This window comes from Pteronotus mesoamericanus, unplaced genomic scaffold (assembly GCF_021234165.1).
Source record: "Pteronotus mesoamericanus isolate MK-2021 breed Mesoamerican mustached bat unplaced genomic scaffold, CSHL_Meso_final contig_90, whole genome shotgun sequence".
Classification (NCBI taxonomy): domain Eukaryota; kingdom Metazoa; phylum Chordata; class Mammalia; order Chiroptera; family Mormoopidae; genus Pteronotus; species Pteronotus mesoamericanus.
The window spans coordinates 16676289-16699312 of record NW_026555277.1 but is presented as its reverse complement, the minus strand read 5'-3'; the positions used below and the strand labels follow the sequence as shown (position 1 = coordinate 16699312).

General features: G+C 45.4%; 1 protein-coding gene across 1 annotated transcript; it reads right to left on the bottom strand.

Moving 5' to 3' along the window:
* Positions 1-203: 203 nt before the first annotated feature.
* FZD5 (frizzled class receptor 5) lies at positions 204-6313 on the bottom strand. Its single transcript, XM_054585748.1, has 2 exons — positions 5903-6313; positions 204-5620 (listed from the first exon to the last, which is right to left on the bottom strand). The coding sequence occupies exon 2, from the start codon at positions 5364-5366 to the stop codon at positions 3606-3608; it is 1761 nt and encodes a 586-aa protein (XP_054441723.1). The 5' UTR covers positions 5367-5620; positions 5903-6313; the 3' UTR covers positions 204-3605.
* Between the last annotated feature and the right edge of the window lie 16711 nt (positions 6314-23024).

Genomic DNA, 23024 nt, shown 5'->3' with positions numbered 1-23024 from the left:
TCATAAATTGATGTACCACAGACATTATTCTGGTTGAAATCAATCTTGTAATTGTCATCAACCTGCCAAGCTTTGCGAGTTCTGAATCAGGTTACTTAGTGACTTACATCCTGCCCACCCCTCCCCCCTCACTCTGCTTTAATGTCTTGGTAGCTTTTTCTTCCAGAACCACCCTTCCCAACTCAGGCGTATTTCCCCCCCCACCCCCCCCAAGATCACTTGATTGGTCTTTGGAGGCAAGAAAGGGCATGCAGAGGGAGCAGGCAAATCTCAGCCACTGTACCTTACACCTGCCTAGATTTGTGATGTGCTCTGTCCTGTTTGCCACATTCGGTGTTAGAAAGCAGTTATTCAAAGCTTTGTCCCTTCTACCCCCCTTGGTCTTTCTGTAGAGCACAAAAGTGAGAGAAGCCTCTTTAGCAGGGGTAGCAGTTCATTAAAATATACAACTACATTTCCTAGCTCTGGGGGTCCCATTCTGTACTTGACAGTGCAGGTCACGGATGCTGTTATTAAGGTTCGGTGTGGGATCCACGAGGTTTTCTCCTGGCAGCCGGTGTCAGGATTAGTGCAGCCCTGGCCCAGGAGGAAACAGCCTAATGAAGACCAACTTAGAAACAGTGCTGTCGGCACATTATTTAAGCTTGTACATGCGCACAATTACACACAAGACACACACACAGGCCCGTCATTAGAAGTGGTCAGGTGAAAATATGACAAAGGTTTGCAAGGGTAAACCAATAAGGCACCAAGGAAAATCATTTTCAGCCAATTTAGACAACTTCAAAATGTGAGGAGGGAAATATAAATTAAAAGCACTTCCTAAGGTCATGTCAACTGATGCTCTGAGAGGTCTCATTAGTTCCTTTAGACAACCTTCTAAATCTTCACCCCTAATCTATAAAGTAAGTAAGGCATTACTTAAAATGGAACTGTGAAAGGGACGGCCCAGAAGCTGCCCACGTGAGACCAAACGGAGCCCCAAATTCTCTCCAACGTCATAAAGCTGGCTGTGAAGAAACTGCTAAACCGCCCCACCACCTTTCACTCTGTAATTGTTTTCATGAGTGTGGATCATTTGTCTAATAAAAAGATGAAAATCCGGGGGAGGGGAATAGTGTGTGGGATGGAAATAGGGGGTGACCGTAAATAGCTGTGGCTTCTTTCCCCTGGGTAGGGGGCGGGGTGGTGGATATTAGTGAGACTTCAGGGAAGCAGGTGGGCTGTACCCTGGAGGGAACGGAGGGTGGGAACGGAGACTGAAAACAAAGAGGCAGCTTCCAAAGTAAACCCCCAAACGCATTACCTGTAGTGCCTCTCCTTGGCCTAGTGTCCTTTGTGTTAACTGTCTTGTTTTTTAAATTGGTTGTTCTTTTTAGGTTTGGCATGTTGCCAAAATGAAAAAAAATTTTTTTAAGAATTATTTTCATCCATTTATCCCACAACTTTTAGATACACTGTGCACCATTCCTAGCTTCCTCGACAAGGAAAAAGACAGCAGGGGGACAATCCAGTAGGCGCAACCACAGAAGGCAGCAGAAACCACCTGTGTTCTTTCTGGGCAGATACACTACATGAGGGAAGAGGTCAAGGGGAGCAGGAACGGCCCCCGTGCAGAAAATTGGAGGGACACTGACTCTCAGACAGGAAAGCTATTTCAAGGCTCAAAGACATTTCTGAGTAAATAGAGAAATAAGATGTGCACGACGTTTTCTATGCTGTGTGTACTAGATTGTGTCAAACCCACTGAAATGTCAGTTGATTCAGAGGATGAGTGTGTAAGCAGTACATTTTTATGACTGAACAGCTTTGAGAGTCCCTAAAACTATAATGCCAGGCTCCTTCCTCCCCCCACCCCTGCGAAATATTTAAATCACTATGGGAACAATGCATTCATTTGTTTACTTAATACACATGAAGTAAAAATTAAACTGGGTTTCAATTTTCCTTTTCCAACATTGGTATAAATGAAGCACCAATTCCCTAGACTTGTTTCCCTAGGGAGGCATTCTCAAATTTTAATTGCTTTTACCTTTGCAGCCTCCTGAATTTAGCCCCCCACTCAGCCCTGGTCATTGGTCTCTTGCTGGCCAGCGCACTGCCACCCCTTCCTCAGCCACGGCCTTACCCTCTTCACGAACGGATGGTTAAATGTGTTAGGAAAGCCAACCGAATTTTCTAATAGCAAAGAAACGTGTGCACGCGCGCACTCACCAATACATAGGCTTTCTCAGAAAAAAAGGGAAAGAAAACTATACCGAGGTGGGGGTGGGGGAAACATTTAAAAAACTAATGCGAGTGTATTATGGGTCTCATTTGTTTTCAGAGATACAGAGAGCAATGTCTTGCTGCTTTTGGAATAAATATCTGGCTACACACTCGTCCAAAGTCCAGGGACACTTATTTTCTCTCCTTGCTGCCAATGTTTGTTCACAGGTAGCCAGCTTCCCTCCCCCAGTTCAAGCACCTCATTCAAGGGTGGGTGTGGTTTCTAATCACAGCTCTCCAGGAGAGGACGAATAAGAAAAGCAAAAAAAGGCTGTTTAACATGATAAAGGAGGTGGGACAGTGGTGGAGCAGGTAAACGTTGGAAATTTACTTAATTAATGGAGGTATACCCATTTTAGTCCTTAAATCTACAAAGCAGCCCCCTTTAGCAATTATCACTAAGTAGTTCCAGAAGAAGGGAGCGGGTTTACCTTTACCAAGAATTACAACACAAGTTGTTTTGTAAAAAACTTGGGATCACTGAAGCCTATGAAGAACCACCCACTCCTCTGGCACAGAGCTGACATCTTATCAGTCTAGAATTCAAGCTCAACCAATTTCCATCCTTTAGGTCTTCACTACTCCAAATATTTATACCTGGCACTATAAATGCTACCTCTAACTTATTCGAAAACGCTAGCGTTGGTAAGAATGAGAATAATAACAAGTACTACAGAAAAGAAACCAAAGCTCACTAAACAAAGCTAGAATGAACACAAAATCGCTAAACACTCCCTAACCTTGTCACTTTGGGGAGGCCTTAACCACATTATGCTGTCCTTGGTATGATGACCTGGAGTTTCATAAACAGGGACAAGCAGCTCACCTTTAAACATCCTGGACACTTTAAGCAGTGTAAGAAGAAACAAGCTGAAAAAGAACACCGGTCAACTTCTCAGTCGTAGTAACCCAAACTTTCACTGTTCACATTTTTTTTAAAGACACAAATACAGGAAATACATTTTTCCAATTCAGACCACACAGTTCAAAGAAACCTGAACCAAGTGGAACTTCATTATAATGCCAACCTTAGGATTGTAAAGCCCCCAAAGCAAAGGTAAATTTTGTTGCCAAAATGCAACAAAGTTAAAAATTAAGAAAAATACATATAAATTAGAAACAGGGCTCCCTTAAAGAACGCAGTAAGAAACGCAAATAGAATACACGTGAGCTGAGCCCCTTTGAGAAGTCCTGGGACAGCTACACCCTTGAAAGGGCCCTCTCCCCTCTCTCCAACTCGCCCCAGGAGGGGGCATCAGCACCAGGAAAGTAAACGGAAGTGACCTTGGCAAAGCTACCAAACAAAACAACCTCCCTCACTCTGGGGCTGAGGCCTCCTATACATGCGACAGGGACACCTGCTTGTGGTAGGCGGCCGCCGGGGGGCCCTGTGGCCCGGTCCTGCCTGTGAGCGCTGCGCTTGCCTCGGCATAGTCCCGGGCAGCTGTGGTGCCGCCACTCTTGTGGCCCCGTCGCCGGCGGCAGCAGCAGCGACTGGTGAATCGCCGCCAAGACTCCACAGTCTTGCTGGACCAAATCCAGACGCCGGAAGTGATGCCCACCACGAGGCACATGAAGTACTTGAGCATGAGCACCCAGTACTCTGGCTTGGCTCTTGGCTGGCCAGAGTCCTGACCTGGGCACGCGCAGGTGAGCGCTGCCTCCCAGCTCTCGCGATAGTGCTGTTCATACAGGTAGCAGGCCACCACAATGCTGGCGGGCACTGTGTAAAGCAGTGTGAAGATGCCAATTCGGATCATGAGCTTCTCCAGCTTGTCTGTCTTGGTGCCGCCCTGCTTGATGACACTACGGATGCGAAAGAGTGACACAAAGCCTGCCAGGAGGAAGAGTGTGCCCACCAGTAAATAGAGCACCAGAGGGCCCAGCACGAAGCCCCGCAGCGAGTTCAGGTTCTGGTTGCCCACGTAGCAGATGCCAGCCACTGGATCACCATCCACGGAGCTCAGCGCCAGCGCGGTGATGGACTTGACGCTGGGGATGAGCCACGCGGCCAGGTGGAAGTACTGTGCATAGCCCGCAATGGCCTCATTGCCCCACTTCATGCCAGCTGCCAAGAACCAGGTGAGCGACAGGATGACCCACCAGATGGAGCTGGCCATGCCAAAGAAGTAGACCAGCAGGAAGACGACAGTGCAGAGTGCAGGGCCTGTCGTCTCGTAGTGAATGTGGCTGTGCTCACGGCTGCAGGCGACACTGGCATGGCCCACGACCAGGCGCACCAGGAAGCCCAAAGACACGCACAAGTAGCATGCTGACAGGAAGATGATGGGGCGCTCAGGGTATCGGAAGCGTTCCATGTCTATCAGGAAGGTGGCCACGGTGGTGGAGGTAGAGATAAAGCACAGCACAGACCACAGGCCGATCCAGAAGGTGGCGAACGTGCGCTCGTCGGGGCTGAAGGAGGGCTGGTAGCAGGGAACCGCGCAGTTGGGTACCTGGCCTGTCCTCACCTTGTTGTAGAGCGGGTGTGACTCCTTCAAGATTGGCACGAAGGGCTCACGGCACTTGCACACTGATGGGCCCCCAGCCGCGCACTCGCCTCCAGAGGATGGCGCCCCTGGTGGGCCTGGGAGGGTGGGCTTGGCTGGGAAGAGCCTAGGGGGCACCGTGGTGGCCTCGCTGCGGTTGTAATCCATGCACAGGACCTCGGCGTCGCGCCCCAGTACCGGCAGGCGGTCACAACTCATGCGCTCAGGCCAGGCGAAGCCGTACTGGCGCATGAGCGGAGAGCAGCCAGCCTTGGCGCGCTCACACACTGAGCGGCAGGGTGGCAGGGGCTTGTGATAGTCCGGCAGGCAAATGGGCGTGTACATGGAGCACAGGAAGAAGAGCAGGTCCGGAGAGCAGTGGATCTCTACCAGCGGCCAGAATTGGTGCACCTCCAGGCCCGCCTCGTCTTGCGTGTCGTGGTTGAACTGGTTGGGCATGTGCGTCAGGTTGTAGCCTATGCCGCGGCACATGGGTACCGTGATTTCCTGGCACACAGGGGCCTTGGAGGCGGCCACCGCCCGGCCTGCAAGCTGGGCCAGGAGCAGCAGCAGCAGCGAGGGCGGCGCAGATGGGTCAGGCCGAGCCATAGCCCCCCCCCCTCCCCTTGCCTCGCAGAGCCCGCGCAGGGCCAACGCAGGCAGGGGAAACCGGGGGCCGGAGCTTCCCTCTCCGCCGACTTGTTTGTGGCGCCGGGGCTGGCAACCTGTTGGTTCTTTTTCTCTTCAAGAAATCCGCCCCAAGATAAACTGTTTGGGGAAGGCGCTGCCTCCCTCCGCGCTTAGTTCTTCGCCGGATAGGGTTGGGGAGGGGTAGTTAGGACTCCGATTCCAGGGAGAGTACTCTTTAAAAAAAGAAGAAAAATTGCAACCACTCCCAATTAAAGGGGAGTCAACGGCTAAGTCCCTGCAAGCGGTCGCCAAATCTCTAGATTCAACTCTCCCTTCTCTCCCCTTCTCTCCCCCCTCCACGTCCTGAAACCGAAATGTTGACTCCCCACTCCACCCCACCTCCCTTTCCACTGGGCCCTCCAGGCTGGACCCTGGGGCCAGAGCGATCAGTCTCCCTCCAGAAAAGGGCAGAAGGCCAGGGAGACAGGGGAGAATGGGAAGGCGCGGGCTCTCACCTTCGCGGATCCGGAGAGAAGCAGATATTCTGCAGCCAGCCTGGGTCCTCCGTCCCTGGGACACTCCGCTCAAAACGCGACTCAGAGCCAAGCTGGCACCTGGAAAGTTTGGTGATAGGCTGGGTATCCGAGGAGGCGGCACATGGCAGCAGCAGGTGGGGGCGTCTCAGAGAGGGGGTCGCCCCGTGAATGCGATCGCCGCAGGCCGGTCGCTCGCCCTCTCCTCCTCCGGGGTCCCCCGCATGATCCGGGCGGGGCAGGGCAGGGGCAGGCCGTGCGTTCCACCGGGGTCCCGAAGCCGCACGAAGGGCGAACGTGCCTGTAGCACCTAGGCGAGAGGAAGGCGGTGTATGGAGGCTGGGGGACCCCGCCGCCTCACAGCACCGCGAGCAGCCTGCGCTGGCCCCGCCGGGACTGCTTCGTGCGCGCCCGCCGCCTCGTCCCGCCCGCCGCTCGCCTCCTCCCCTGCAGGGGGCTCCTTGCTCCAGCCGACTCCTGGGGGCGGTGGCGGCGCTCCTAGGACGCGCCCGCCTCGGCTCCTCCCCCGCGCACTCGCACCCTTTCTCCCACCTCCGGCTGGCACTGAACAGCGTGCGGCGGCGGCGGCGGCGGCAACGACAGTAGAGGAGCCACGGCCGTAGGCTGACTAGGCTCTCCCGCTCCGCCCGGTCACCTGCTTCTAAGGCCCGCGGGGAGGCCCCGCCCCAGCCCCGCCCCCTCGAGCTTGGGCTCGGTTGGTGGGCTGCTCCGCCACGCTCTCCGCGCGTCCCCGCCCACTGCCCCGCGAGCTTGGCCTCGACTCGGGGCGCCCTCCGGCCCCGCCCCAAGCGGGCAGCCGAGCAACGCAGGCCAATCACGGGCCGGGACGCGACGGGGGCGGGGCGAATGCTAATCACGCCTTCTTGAGACCCGGGGCGGGAAACCCTTACTAGAAGTCCCAAGGAGTACTCTGCTGGCGTCCACGGGTGCGGGGCTCACTTTCCTGTAATGTTCTTCTAGCTTCTGAACCTTTGCTCCCGGGGCCCCTACCAGATCTCCTCTGCAGCTAAGCTTTCTTACAGAATCCAGTGCTTGTTTAAAAGAACTGCTCAAAGAATCATTCTTAACCGTGGCACCTGTCCCCACTCCGTGCTGTCCTCATGCCAGGTGAGCTCACACCGAGAGAAGAGCGAATGCCTGCTGAGCCCCTACTGTGTGCCGGACAGTGCGTTAATAGTTTACATCTTAATACAAATCTCAGATCCTTGCAACAATTCTATGAGGCAGGTACTCCTTACAGGTGAAGAAACAGAGATAGATATAGAAACTTAACCAAGGTATCCGAGCAAATGATAGTTTACCCGAGAAAATCGCAAGCCAGGTCATCTTGTTCCCTGGGGTATTCCTAGGGCTCTGCACATAGTAGGCGCTCAAATGGCAAACCCGGGATTGGAACGCAGGTAGTTGGGTCGTGGCATCCACAATTTAAACCATTCCCCCTATGTACAATAGGTATCTCCGAGGCTTCAGCCTATGCTTTTGCGTTTTGTAACAACATCTTATGCTTGTGACAAGAAAGTGATTTTTTTTTTTTTCTGTCTTTGCAAGACTCGAGAGATGTTAATCCTTTAAAATTCCAGGCAGTTCCCCCGCAGTGAGAAGCAACGCTGGCTACGGGCTCTGTAATGGGCAGGGCGCTGGGCCCCCTGGGGACGGCGGGCTGCTTAGCTGCGCACCCGCTAGCCGCCGAAGGCTGGGGGGCGCACGGAGCAGCCGCCGCCCGCGGGAAGACCTGCTGGGCGCCCTGACTGCGGGGACACATAGTGGCGCTCTCCAAATGGGTTTTTATGCTGCAAGTTTTAAATGTCCTAAAAATGCCTCTTTTTCTACGTGTTCTAATTAGGTTGGAAGACTGAGGTGTTTAGCATACTCGAAATTCATTCACACGCTTACAAAGAGGGTCTGAATTGTTTCCCACTCCCCCACCTCTTCCTCCTAGGAAGGAGGTGAAAAAAGATTGGAGGGCCAGGGAACTTGAAGGACTCAGGACTGGACTAAAGGGGTGAGATAGGCCGCGGTTATTGTTCTTGTGTCCTGGATTCCATTTTGTACAGATTGAGAGACTAAATGGCAGAATAACCCTCTCCCTCCCACTTATCAACAGGCTCTGTGACATATAATAAAGAGTATGTGTATTAATTCCAGCCTTAGAGTTTAAAAGGAATTAATATCAATAGCTTCACAAACATCAAAACTATTAATAAATGTTTTACATGTATTTACATTTCCCATTCCTTAGAATTCTACAGGTGTTCATATTTATCTCTTTTGTTTTTTGGAAATACTTGGCCCTCTGGGTCGGCACACTTACCAGGGCTGAGAGTTGTGGGAGTTGAAAAGCCAGAGAAGAGCAGTCAAAAAGGAAGGGGAACCCTCAGTGGAAAGTATGTGCAGACTGTGAACAGGCCAGAGGAGGGCTGTCTCATTCGATGCCCTTTATACAACCATGTGTATTATTGGGGATAGACAAGTGTTGGCTAATAATAAAAATTATTTGAAGTTGGAGAATGTTAATCACTCCTCCTGGAATTTAGCCAGAATACTTGTGTTATTTCACATGGTTCTAACTCAAACGTTATCTAGTGGTTTGTAAACCTCTCTTGGCCCAATCAATAGTGAAGTGTTATCTTTGCTTGGAGATCTCTAATAATAGTAGTAATAACAGCAGAAACTTTGCCAAAAGAGACTTATTTTGCACTGTATAGTTTTTTGTATCATTTGAATTTTTGCTTTTTTAAAAACGTGCATTGTTTCAACTTAAAGACAGTTTAAAATATGACTGTTTAATATGTAAGCATTAGGCAGGTTGCTAAATAATTAGTTTATGTTAGCTCATTTAATCTGCACAACAATCAAATAAAACTGGCACCATAATGACTTGCTTGAAGTTACTTATGTAGTCATTGGAAAGGATAGAAGTCAAAATTTTCTTTTGAGTCATTGTTTATTACTCAACAAATTAGAAATACTAAATTATTATATTTTAATCCTCATCCAAGAATATTTTTATTGATTTTAGAGAGAGAGGAAGCGAGAGAAAGAAGAGAGGGAGAGAGAGAGGAAGAAACAAAAATACGAGAAAGAAACATCCATCTGTTGGCTTGTGTGCACAACACAACTGGGGATCCAACCCACAACCTAGGTATGTGCCCTGACCGGGAATCAAACCCACAATCTTTTGGTGTACAGGGTGATGCTCCAACCAACTGAGCCACCTGGCTAGGCTCAATTATTTTTAAGATGCATTTTTAAGCACCTGGAATATTGCCAAACATTCTTTTCTATTCAATTACTCAGCCTCCCATCCATCCAATAAACAGCAATTTCTGAGTTGAAGACACTACTGCTATATCAAAAATGTTTCTTCAAAGCCAAATGCATGAAATTCAACTTAAATTATTGTCAAAGATGTGTTTATTAATTGACAAAAATACAGACAATGAAGCTAACTAACCATCCCATCTAGTGTGTGACATTTGAAGTATTGCTTTTGGAGTATGTCATCAGGGAATAGTCACCACATTCTTAATCTTACTAGACTTGCGTTGATTATACATGTGTAATTCTGTTGAAGAACTTCACTTGAGAGTTCAATGATATAGGAATGAATAGACAGTCTTTATTTCCTTCCTTCCTTCCCTCCTTTCTTGCTTTATTTATTTTAAATCCTCAACTCAGGACAAACTGATTCGAGAGAGACAGGAAGGGAGAGACAGAGAGACAGACAGAGAAACCGAGAGAATGAGAGAGGGAGAGAGAGAGAGAGAGAGATCGATTCCATCATTCTGCCTTCCGTATGTGTCCTACTGAGCCACACTGGTCAGGGCTAGATAGTAGTCTTTGTATACTCTTCAATATCTTGATAATCAAGACTAGAATGGTTTTGATTAGACGCCTTCAATAAAGTTGTGTAATAAATGGGTGAATGAATGACCAACTGAGATTAACTTTTTAAATTTTAGCAATTTGCATTGAATCCTTGAATACAGCTTACCTTATGAGCTATATCTGAAGTTGACCATACTCAGGTAAAGGCAGCTTGAGTCCAAATGTTGGCTCTGCCTTTACTAGCTGTGCCACATTGGACAATAGACTCAGGTCCTCTCTCCTCATCTGTAAAGTAGAGTTACAAATAGTTATCTACCTCACTGAGTTATAAGGGGTAAATGAATCTATAATGGTAAAGAGCTTAGAGCCATGGCTAGCACCTGGTAAGTCCATATAGGTCTTAGTTGTTGTTGTTATTATTATTATTATTATTAATTTCTACTATGGTTCATTCTATTTTTCTGTTTTCCCAACATTTTGCATATTATTTTAATAATGAAAAAAAGTTACATTTTTTCGATGCACTTTGTGTCTGAGCACACGCCCAGCTGTCACAAGCTATCTCTAGCATTTAGATACCAGCTAGAGTTGATGCCAAAGCAAGGATCATTTCACTTGTCCTTGATCAAAGTGCCTACACCTGACATCAGCAGCCAGCGATAGCAGGCGCAGTGCTGGCACAGGAGAGACACCCGTGAGCCAACTTGACTGCTCCCAGGTATTGTTAGATTAGCTCCTTACATGTCCTAGAGCATTTCTGATTAGTCCTCATCAAATCAGACACCTCTAGACAAGAAACCAAGACACTAACCAGAGAATTAACATGATGAGTCATAGTGAGAATGGATTAACTCAACTATAATCTTTAGCCTTCTCCCCTCCCCCACTGTGCTGGAGATTGTAGAAAGTAAAGGCTTTTTTCTTTTCCCCCAGAGGTAATGGAAGTAACTAATCTTTCCCACATCGAGCAGTGGCTCCCAGCTGCACATTATAGTCACCTGGGGAACTTTAAGAAACACTACTGCTTGGGACCCTATTAAATCAGAATCTGTAGTTTAGGGCCCTCGCTATTGATTTTTGGTTTTGTTTGTTAGTTTGTTTTTGGTGCTGTTTTGTTTTTAACTCTCCAGGTGATTCTGATTTTCAGCTAATGTTGAGAACCACTGACAGATGATTTTGTTATTTCCTTAATACAGTCCCACACTTGGGCCTCACTGGATCTCCTGCAAAAAGGGTTAATCACATCAGTAGGCAATATGGAATACCTCCGGAGAAGGTAGTAGGAAAGTGCATTCTAGTCTAATTGCATGCGAGTCTGGGCTGAAGGAAAAATTATGTAGCAACAGAATCGTGGTACAGCGATGGCACCGTTAACAACAATGATAACTGTAATCAGAGCAACTGATGGGTATGGAGCATTTCCAATGTGCACATACTGTGCTAAGCATGTTATATGTATAATCTCTTTTACCCCAAGGTTCAGACAAGTTAAATAACTTGTTACTCAAGGTTACACACCTTCCAACTTAAGTTTTCCTGATTCCAAAAGCTATGCCGTCATTGATTACAGGCCTCTTTGTAATCTCAGCAGTAGAGGGTCCAGGTAGTAGATCTTGAGATAAATAACTTCCCTTGCTCCTTAGCATCCCTTTCCTGGGGATCAGGTCGAATCTTCAATTCTAATGTTTAGGGGAGCTAAAGTGTGGAAAAGCTGAGGGCTCTGGATTTATCTAGAATCCAATAAAAGTCTAGAGCCAACTTGTTCTTTGGGCTTTGCAGACCAGGCATGAGGTAGGATGCTCCTCAGACTAGATTTCAGAACCTTCCTGATATCTTGGCAGAGGAAGTTTCAGTTCAGTAAATGTTGATGCTGTACATGCTGTGAGCCAACCACTGGTGCTGGGGTGCAAACATGATGAGGCATGGGCTTACTGAGCAGGGCATCGTGGGAGTGCAGAGGAGGCACCTAGCCCAACCTGTTGACTCAGGGAAGACCCAGGGTGTGCTTAGAAGGCTGAATACAAGTTAGGTGCTCTATCAGTCAGGTTTTCGTACAGGAAACAGAAACCACTCTCAGTACTTCAAGCTGAGAAAGATTTAATACTGAGAATCAAGCAGGGGCTTACAAAATTGTTGAAAGGGCTAGAGGGGCAGAAGACAGGGAGCTACCCCTGTACTATTAAGTTCAGGGGCACACTACCAGAGCTATGTTCTAGAAGCCAGGATGGTGTTGCTGCTGCAAGTACTCTTCACACCTATGAAACTGGTGACTAGACACAGAGACAGGACACTGAGTCCAACAGCATTAAATGCTGTTAATGTTACTTCTCAAACCTGGCTTGCCAGCAGCAATAGCAGCAGAATGATACCTCTCCTTGTGTCAGCCTGCCAAATCTTACAGGAGTGCGCCTGGTTGACTGAATATATTTCAAATCCAGACTGTAGCTGCAAGGGAGTCTGGAAAATGTAATTTTGAGATTTCCAATCTCTCCAACTAAATTACTATAAGGATAGAAGTGAGGCCTGGAGAGGCAATCCTCAGTATCTACTACATGTGAAAAAAAAATGAGGACTTCCTAGACAGAGGAATCAGCACAAGTAAAAGACATAAGACCATGAAAAAGCACGGTACAGCTGACAGAGAGCTGGGCATGACTAGGCTGTCAGGGAGAAACAGAAGCATTGTTTTTATCTGAAAGTACACTCTGTCTAATCAGTGTATTTTTTCTTACTAGATTCAAATATACACTCAACACATCACACTTTTTCATTGTTACATTACTAGATTTATTCAAGTAATAAATCTGCTAATGCAGATAGAGAAAGGAAATGAGAAAAAAACACAAAAGGGGACAGAAAAAAGTGCTAGGTGATATTCATCCGCAAAGAAAACAAAACCTAAACCTTCTCCAACCTTAATATTATGAATACTGTTGATTACCCACCCAAGAATCATCTTCCCTTTCTCCTTCCTATCGGAACCCAAGTTTCTTTGTTTTGTTTGGGAATTGACCATTTTCTGCACAGCTATGTGCTTCAGGAGAGGCAGGAGCTCCTATCTAGGTCCCAGGAAGTAACATGTGGCTGCTCCCCATGATCATGTTGCTCTCCTTCTTACCAGTATATATGTTACACTTGTGCATGGGACACAGTACTGGCCGGTAAGGGAGAGGGCCAATGTGAGATAAGTGTGTCAGGGGCTTATGGGAAAGATTTAACTCAAAAGGAAAAACAGTGCTCTTCCCTGTTGGGTATTATTTTGTCCCCTGTGATGCCTACCACATGCCATCTTGCAACCATAAAAGACTAAACTGACACTGAGGAAGGATGACATTGAGGCTGCCTGATCTACCTGACTCTGGACTTCTTGTTATGTGATACAATACATCGTTTATTTCTAAGCCAATTGAGTCAGTGCTTTCTGTCACTTGCAACCAGAAACATCATAACTACTACATGTACTCTATATTCTTAGCATGAGGATATGCCCACTTGAACTTAGCTAATGGAAGTCTCTGGAGGAGATTTAAGGACAAAAATGTATTCCACCCTTGTCACCAGAAAAATTGTTGGTTATCTTCCAAAATCATTCAGGACCCAGTTAAATGTCCCTTTCGTCAAGCTGAGTTATTTGCTCCTGCCTGGACTCCCACAGCCCTCTCTCCACTCCTCTATCACACCTTTTTACTCAACAAATTGCCACTCTTTCAACAAATATTTTTTGAGTAATATTTTAGGCACAGGGGACTAGACACATGGAGATTCCAATCTAGCGGGAAGACAGAAAATAAATGAAAAAATTTAAATGTGATGATGTATCAAAGGAAATGAAAGAGTTCTTATGGAAACATTTAAAAGGCAGAAATAACTACCTTGAAATTTATTTTATTGTTATGTGATTTTCTGTTTATATATCAGTTTTTTTTCCCCCACTACATAGTGTGTTCATACAATCTCACATACACTCTTCCCTAGGAGATTGTATTTTCCAAAGATGGCTGCAGTAGCTTCTCCCATCCCATATGTTCTGCAACACGACCTTGCCATGCCCATGGCGGGCGGAGAGAAGGTAGGAGGTCCTAAGTTCTCATCCCTTGCGATGGTTTTGACTGATAAAATGTTGGAAGTGATACAATGGAACTTCCATGGAAAGGTCACAAAGACAATGCAGCTTCCACCTGGTTCTCTTGCAACACGTAGTTTTTGCAAGTAACAACTATCCAGTTGATAGTCCCAGCTGAGTGAGCCTTCAGGTCATGCCAGGCCAGGTGTCTGACATGTGAGTCAAAAAGCTTCCCAATGACTCCTGTCCCCAGACTCGAGTCAGCCCCAGATATTCAAGTCCTCCCAGCTGAGGCCCCAGATATCAGAAAGCAGAGACAAGGCATCACTGCTGTGTCCCCTTCAAATTGCTGGTCCACAGCATCCATGAGCGCAATAAAATGCCTGGCAGTTCACACCGCTAGTTTGCAGTGGTTTGTTACAAGGTAGTGATGACTGGAATACCCCAGATCTGCCTTTCTGTGAGATCTTAGATGACCGAGTAGAAATTTTTTTTCTTTTTACCTGACCCAGTTGGTGATCAACTTATGCACTGAAGCTTGAGAACTTTTATCCATCTTACTTTCATCCTATTGCGTCTTGCTGTTGATGATATGCATGTGAAATGTCTAATCTTTTAAAACACAAATCTTCACCATTGATCTTAATATCCTGCTGCAGTGAGTTCCCCAGGTCAATTGTGTGTAGTAGGGGAAAAAAGTACCTCCTTTTATCTGTTTTAAACATTGTTCCTTTTCATCTCATTTTGTCCTTTTGTTCTTCCCCATGTAAAACGATTTCCATTTTGTGGGTACCTAGGCACAGAGAACTGAGTTGAGACAATAATCTTTCTTTGAGCTGGTCACCCAGAAGGCCTCAGGCGTGCTGGGACATGGAGCAGTGGATTTCAGCTGGTGACTAAAGGGTGATGGAGCACAGTATTCTAATTAGTCACAAGTTTAGTTCCAAGCTTATAAAAAATAGTCTCTACATTCTGCAAGAGGCAATGCGCATCCTCCTGTGGTGCCGATAAATGGAGCCCAGTATAGTGGGGAGAACACTGGCTAGTTCATGGACAATCTGGATTCAAGTCTCATCTTGTGAGCAGCTGTGTGCCCTTGGATGCAACAATTAACGTCTCTGGACTTCATTGTCCTCAATTATAGAATGAGGAGATTCACCCAGAGTGTCCTGTGGTACCCTTTTGCCTTTAACATTCTATGAATTCTGTGTGTTTCTCAGTTACTTTGAAACATCTACTACATGAATTCACAGGAAAAACACGAGTATAGAGTTTGCGGTCTACAGACTGTCTTTAGCTCTAAAGTGGGGCTGGAGAGTAAACTCTCCCCCTAAAATATATCCTCTAGTTTTTAGGAAACAAATGTTATCTTTTTTCCAAAAACAGTATTCACATTAGGCTTTAGTGACCAAAACTATATTTCTGCTATAACTCTTAAGTGACAGTTCTTGCAGCCTGAGCCCTTTTTATTTGGGGGTGTGTTCCTAGAGCTCCCTTGCTTTCTGTTAGTTCTCACAGCTACACTGCTGGACACTGGTGCTGGGACAGTCCCATGCCAAGCGATGAGAATGAATGGGTGGGGTGACAGCTTCTGCTGCAGGGCCACCCTGGGGAGGAAGAAGAATATTGCCCCAGTGGGTAACGCAGTAGGAACTACTCAGGTGAACCTCAGTCTGAAAAGTCTTGCCAACCCTTTTCCTTCATGCAGAAGGAAAAAGCAGTCACCCTTTGCAGCTTAGGAAGAGCATTCTGTCTCACTCAGCCTGGGCTCATTTTGCGTATTTTCTGGTCTGCTACGTATGTCTCGCACTTTGTGGACTCAAACTCATTTCTTCAGCTCTCCATTCTATTTTCTCTTGATGAATTTTCATTTTCCAGTCCCAACTTGGAGAAATGCCTCTCGTGTCTGATTTTGAAGTTCATTACAGAACCACCACTATTGAAAGGGTACCATGTGTTGGGAGGACGGGTTGCTTTTCACTGGTGGGTTGACAAACTCTATCGATAGCAACAAGTAGCATGACAAGACCCTGTTCAACAGAGCTTATTTGCAAGGGTTAAAAAAATAACCCAAAACCTTGAAGTCCATATAATTCATGGAGGGGATAAAATCTTAGACAAAATTTCAGATAACAAGTAGGAGAATATCAGCTGTGAAATTAATAAAATAGTATATCTTGTGCCTAGAAGAGCTTTTGAAAATAGGTATTCTAAAGAAAACCCCTCCCCCACCTTCCTTATTACGTATCGTATATGAGCACACACATCTGCTTCCTCCTCCTCATCATAATATCTAAGAATGTGTTGATGTCTTTGTTAAGGCTTTCAAGGAAGCCTTGAAAACATCACAGCAACATTTATAACAAGTAGTACACTTAGCTGCACCAGTGGGAAAACTGAAGGTCATATAGGACAGATTATTTGGTTATTATTTGTTTATTTAGGCTATTTGATTAAAACAAGATTAAAACAAATCACAGGTGTGGTTTATTTCTCAGAGTGGTGCTGTCCTCACTAGGCTGCCTTTATGTGCTTGAGGACCCCTTGGTTCTTGCTACAAAGGGGAATCCAGTGTACCAAACACCACGTCTGTTCCCTTCCACCATTCTTACTCACACTCTAGCTGGGGGGTGACTTTGTTGCTTTCAAAACCCTCCTGCCCACATTGGCAATGCTGCATCATTATTGCTTGTTGCCCAAAGGCACTCTGCAAAGATAGTTTACTGTTTAAGTGCATCATGAACTGGACAAGCAATAGGTTGCACTTTTTTTTTTTAAATTCATAGACTTTGTTTTTTAGAACAGTTTTAGGTTTTCAGAAAATTGAGCACTCAGAGCTTCTCCTATTATTAACATCTTGCATTAGTGTGGTACATTTGTTGTAATGGGTGAACTGATATAAATGTTATTATTAATAAAAGTCTATGGTTTACATTAGGATTCATTCTTTGTGTTGCATGGTTCCATAGGTTTTGACAAATGCTGTCATGAATCTGCCATTACCATCTCATACAGAATAGCTTCACTGCCCTAAAAATCTCTGTGCTTCACTCAATCATCCCTTTTCCATCCTCCACCCCAACCTCTGGCAACCAATGATTTTTTTAATTCTATAATTGTGCCTTTTGCAGAATGTTATATAGTTGGAATCAAACAACTCTGTGGCCTTTCAGACTGACTTCTTTTACTTAGCAACATGCAATTAATGTTCCTTCATGTCATTTTGTGGCTTGATACCACATTTTTTTCTTTTTAATATAATTTATTTTTATTACAATGTTAGGTTTATAGCAAAAATGAGCAGAAAGCACGGAGTTCCTATGTGCCCCCCCGCCCCGACCATTTGCGCAGCTTTCCCTGTTGTTGACCCCCCACACAAGAGTGGCACGCTCGTTACAATAAATGAACCTATATCAACACATCATTATCACTCAAAGACCATAGTCAACATTAAGGTTTATTCTTGGTATTGTATATTCTATGGGTTTTAATAAATGTGTAAGAACATGTATCCATCATTATAACAACGTATGGAACAATTTCACTGCCCTTATGAACTCTGCATCTTTTCATAGGCTTATTTGCCATCTGTATATCTTCTTTGGTGAGGTGTCCAGATTTTATTTTTTATGTTAGGTACTTTTTTCCCCTTGTATGTTCCCTGACCAAAAATTGAACGCACTACCTTGGTGTATTGGGATGATGCTCTAAACAACTGAGCTACCTGGCCAGGTCTGTTCAGCTCTTTTGACCATTTTTTAATTGAGTTGTTTGTTTCTTTATTGCTGAGTTGTAAGGATTCTTTGTATATTTGGATATCAGTCTTTTATCAGATATGTTTTATGAACATTTTCTCAAAGTCTGTGGCTTGTCTTATTATCTAACATTGTCTCTTACAAAGCAAACATTTTTAAGTTTAACGAAGTCCAACTTACCAATTTTTCTTTCATGCATCATGCTATTGGTGTTGCATCTAAAAGGGTTTTTAAACATCTGGGAAACAAGACTTGAAGAGATCACTGGACTCCAGAAAGTAGCTTGGAAAATCCTGGGGAGATGTCCTGAGTGGTCCTTTTAGCACCTGAAGGTGACTGCTGGCCCTGCCTCAGCTCCAACCACAAGTGCCAAATATCTGCAGACCTTCCCCGCCTCTCCGTCGGTGCCCTTGTACTGGTCACGTCGTTGCTTACATCTTCCAGCTCAGCCTCCACCCATTTAACCTTTGTGAGAAAGAAAGAATAGCTTTAGTTTTGGGATATATCATTGCTCCTTAATGCTTGATGATTTATTAAATAAATGACTTTTCTAAGGCTAGTAGTCAAGTCTTTCTAATATAACCAATCAAGTCTTTCTAACACAAAAACATAGATAAGCAATTCTGGTTTATTTTTTTAAAGGTGGTAAGTTGTATGTTTTTAAAAGTTCTTTAACTCTAACATAAGAAACTTCAAATTGGCAATGACATTTCTAACAAAGAATAAAAGGAAAACAAGTCATGACTGTTTGTGGATGTGTAGATGATTGCAATTTCCCAGGTACACTTGTTCAACTATAGACCCAGTTCTGTTACATCAAATAGCTTTGGTAACTGCCACTTGCAAGATTTACCTTCTCGACCTCATACTCTAATGGCTGGCTGGTTTGTGACTATGTCACAGAGCATCTGACAGCCCACCTTGTGCTAATGTTATTTTTAAATCTACCTCAGTGTGGGCTCCTTTAAAGCAGGAATCAATGTTGTTCACTGCCCGGCCCAGAACCTTCTATGTAGCAAGCCTTGGTAAGTGCTGTTGGGTTCATTTGTTAAATCCAATAACATCTACTGAGTGCTCAAGATAACTATATTTTTGAGGAACTACATTTATAAAAAGAATAATGGGAAATGAAGAAGGTTCAGGAAAGCCATCCAACATTTCCAAAATGCTGAAATAATAGGACAAAGGAGGAAAGAAGAATGAGCATATTAAAGGTGTTCAATTGTATGAAGGAGCTATGTGGAGTAGGATGGTTCTTCATTTCCCCAAAGACTGAGAGAAGAAGAAAATGTAGGTACAACTGTAGAAATAAGATAAAGATTCAGGAAGCATGGAAGGAAGAATTTTTCTGACTTTAGGATTCTTAGAAACTTGGTGGAGGTTAGCAGAAGGCAGGACAAAAGGAACTATGGCTCTCTCTTAAAGGATGCAAAGCTAGGTTGACTTAATTAAGCCCCACCAAAGGAAACACCCAGAGGCTGAAAACTGGGTGGCCACATGGTGGCCAATTTTCCGTTCATGTGCCCATGGGTCAAATTAATGTGCAACAAGCAAGCCATTGATTGCAAGAGAAACTCAGATCAGTGTCCCTTCCTCCCTTATTGGTTCAGTGCAAAAGAGCGGGTGGTGGGAGCAAGAGCAGTGAAAACGTCAAAATACTGCGAGGCCTCTCTGCTGGAAAACAGAGGCCAGGATACAATGCTTTTGGGGGGGTTGGGGGAGTGTCTCTTGAAAATCTGCAACATCTTATAATAACAGCTCATTTGCGGAGCCCTCACTACATGGGAAGGGATATAGGGAACCCAACGAGGTAAGGAGGAGCCAGCATGAGCACCCGTTAAGAGAGGAGGAAGTAGCAGTTCTGTGAGGTTCCCCATATGCCTAGCCAAGTCTCCCAGCCACGGAGGGGAGACCCAGACACTGGTCCCAGGCTTCTATCCAGGTCCAGAGCTCTTGTCCCCACTATCTTGCCCAATGACCTTTGGCCTTGGGACATGCCTAAACAAATCCCAAGTCAATCCCTGGTCCCAACTCCCTGACTCCTGGCCGCTCCAAGAGGCTTCCCACCATTGGCTCGAAAGCCAATTCCAACATCTGGGCCCGCTGTGGCCAAAAGAACCTCCGCAGCTGCTCTCAACCTTGGCTGCACATTGAAATCACCTGGGAAGCTTTTCAAAAATGTTGACGCCAGGGTCCTGTCCCTAGAGATTTTGATTTAATTGGATTTTAGTGCAACTTCAGCACAGAGCTTCATGTTTAACATTTTATTGAAGTATATTATGCATGTAGAAACGTGCTCGTGCTGTAAGGATACATTGCAATGGAGTTTTACAAACTGAGGATACCTGTGTCCCCACCACTCCAAGAATCGGACTGTCACAAGTACCCCGGAAGCACGTAGCAGTCTCCTGTCTAGTCTCCCCTCCTTCCATCTCACCCAGCCTCGCAACCACTATCTGCACTTTCTGACGGTGCACACAGTTTGGGCATAGAGAATTTTAAAGCTCCCCAAATGGTTCTAATGTGCAGCTACCATTGACTACAATTGTCTTACTGGTTGAAGGTAAGGTAAACTAAACCAAATGCATAGATACAGGTAAACCGATATGAAAGCAAGTAAGGAGAAACCCAAGCTACACTTTCACATTAACTAGTCAACAAGGCTAAAAATAAATAAGGGTTGCACTTTAAAAAAAAAAAAAACAACAACAAGATCTTTCATATATAAACAATTTTTTATCAGCACTCACCTCTTTGTGAAAGAAAACCTGCCATCCTCAGAATTGCCAAAATTGCATTTGCAGATAATAATAAATAAATTCATGGAATGCTTTCTATGTACCAAGTCCCTTTCTAAATGCTTCTTCACTCATTAGCTCATTCGGTCTCATAACACCCAATAACAGGTTCTGTTATTGCTCCATTTTACAGATGAAGAAAGCTTGGCATAAAGAGACGAAGTAACTTGTCCAAGGGCGCAGAGTCCATACCTGGCAAAGCTTCACCTGCAGAGAGAAATTCTTCTTGCTGTATCTCTACTGTGCTTTGTATTTTAAATATCTATCCCAGCTGACCCCTGCTATTAAATACCGGGACAAAGATTTATGCCACACCGATTTCCTTCATTCTTCAGTGGAATGAGCTGGGAAGGGTAGAGAAATATACAGAATTACCTATGTGTGCTGCAATGGACCTTGATGGTCATGTAGTTTTACTTCCTTCTTTTATAGAGGAGAACACGGGTCAAGAGAGAAAATTTTGGATACCTGAACAAGCTGAATGAAAAAAATTAGAGAAAGTCCAAACCCCAGGGGGAGGGAAGGCTAGGTAAGTTCTTCACTGGGCTTTGACCTATGTCTTCTAAACCTCAAACACACAAGTTTGTGGCCTTTGTTAGTACAACTTGTGGACAGTGATGTTACTTTTATTATTTAATTTAACCTTCTTAGCATAGTCACATGTGAATGTTGTTTTGTATAATTATAAAAATCTCTACAAGTACAGTGAGCTTCCAATCTAAACCAGACAGAGAACGGATGATCACAAAGTTACTTGATTTGGGAACCTGATCCTCTCACATTTCCCTGAGTTTGTTGTTTGGACCTCATTTTGCATGTGACCAGCCTCCTAGCTTATTTATTCTGGCAATGGAAGGGGTAGGGCATGAGAGAAATCTCTTGGAGAAATTTTCATTGAAAACCTGGTGTTACATGTGTCAGTCTTATTTCTTGAGCCCTTTCAGAGAGCAAAACAAATCTGAGAAAATGCGGGGCTTGTTGCTCTTCCATTTTTCTCCTCTAAGGTCATTTTGGAGTTTCTTGGTATCGTTCCCCTGGGTTTCCTTTGGTATTTTCCCCCCTTGGTATTTTCCCCCTGTTTTTAGACCTCTTCCCCACCTCTCACTACCTGCTCTCTCAGGTCCCTACGTCCTTTTACTTTCTTCGTTCAGTTTTCCCAGTCTTCTGGTATGAAACTCCCTTTGAGCCAGAGTGTTGGGTCTGTTGCTCTCTCTCTCTTTTTTTTTTAGAGCAATTTTCCCAATATAAATTACACCCTCAATTACTTTTTTCTCCCTAGAGCAGTGAATCACCTTTTAAGAAGCCTTTAGGGTGGGGGCAGCTGGATACAGAGCCAAGAGGTCTGAGCCAGTGCCGGCTTGTCACCCTCATTCAGTTTAACCGGCCACAGCAGCCAAAGAGCAGCTTGTGCTGAAGTCACCAGCAGTGGGAGGGCCTCTCGTGCCCGGTCCCACTTCACCATGTGCTCTGGGTGCTGCTGCTGTAAGCGTCGGCCTGTGCTTGGAGGCAAAAAGGAAAATTAGCTTTATCTAAGATGGCTTGATATTTGAACCCCGGGTAGCCTGTAGAAGTGCCCCTGGTCTTCATCCCTCTCTGTATCATTACCCTCTGCCCTGTGACTTTGCAGTTCTTTCTATCAAGAGATGATCCACTGATCTGACTGTGACATCTGCTCTGGAGGTTAGCAAATGTGATACAAGCCGAGACTTGGAAATGTGCTTGCATCACAGACTTCTCCTCTTGCATCTTTACCGTTTTCATGTGAAGAGCATGCCTGGGCTGGCCCATGGTCCCAAGATGGGAATAAGAGATATGTAGGACAGAGCTGCCCCAAGGAAGCTTCCCCAGCCCAGGCCAGCCCAGCCCAGCCCGGAACAGGACCATCCAGCTGACCTAGAGATGTCTGAACAAATCCAGCCAAGATCGGCAGGTCGACCTCCCCAGCCGTCACTTGAACTGCAGATGCAGGAGCTGGAGTAGGAAGTGGTTGTCGTTTTAAGCCCCCGAATTTTGAGGCAGTTGTTTCCCCAGCAATTGAGATGAGGTTGTGCCCTCAGAGGCCATCATGATGATTATATGAGCAACTAGAAACAAAAGCACTTGGCAAATGGCAAATTGTGGGGAGTGAACATAAGGGCATTGACTGTTGAACAAACTCTGGACCTGCAACCTGGAGACTTGAGTTCAGATCTACTCATGCCCTCAATTACTCTCTACGCTTGGGCAGATAATTTAAAATTTCTGGGTCTTACCAGGAAATTACAGAGCAGGCTTACAAAGTCAAAACCATGAAAGCTTGACAGAATGTTGGAAAATTGATATGGGCCCTAGAAGTTTTTGGTAGAGAGTTAAGAAAGACATGAGGAAGGTGGGAGAGAGGTAAGAAGATATTTTATTTGGGTATAAATAAAACGTGATATCCATAAAAGGGACAGAAACATAGAGTGGGGAACTGGATGATTTTGAAGAATGTGCTTGATCTAAGGCTAAGAGGAATACTTGGAGGCTCGATATAAAGTCTGATTTCTTCAGAGACCTGAAAGTGTCGGGTACATGAATAGGTAAGGGAGGAGGAAAACCTTGAAAATGGCTTACAGAAGGTACCTTCCTGACACCTTTTCATTTGGAATAAAGCAAAG

Excerpts from the sequence above, each read along its gene's own strand:
- FZD5 (XM_054585748.1), bottom strand. The coding sequence starts at position 5,366 with ATGGCTCGGCCTGACCCATCTGCGCCGCCCTCGCTGCTGCTGCTGCTC.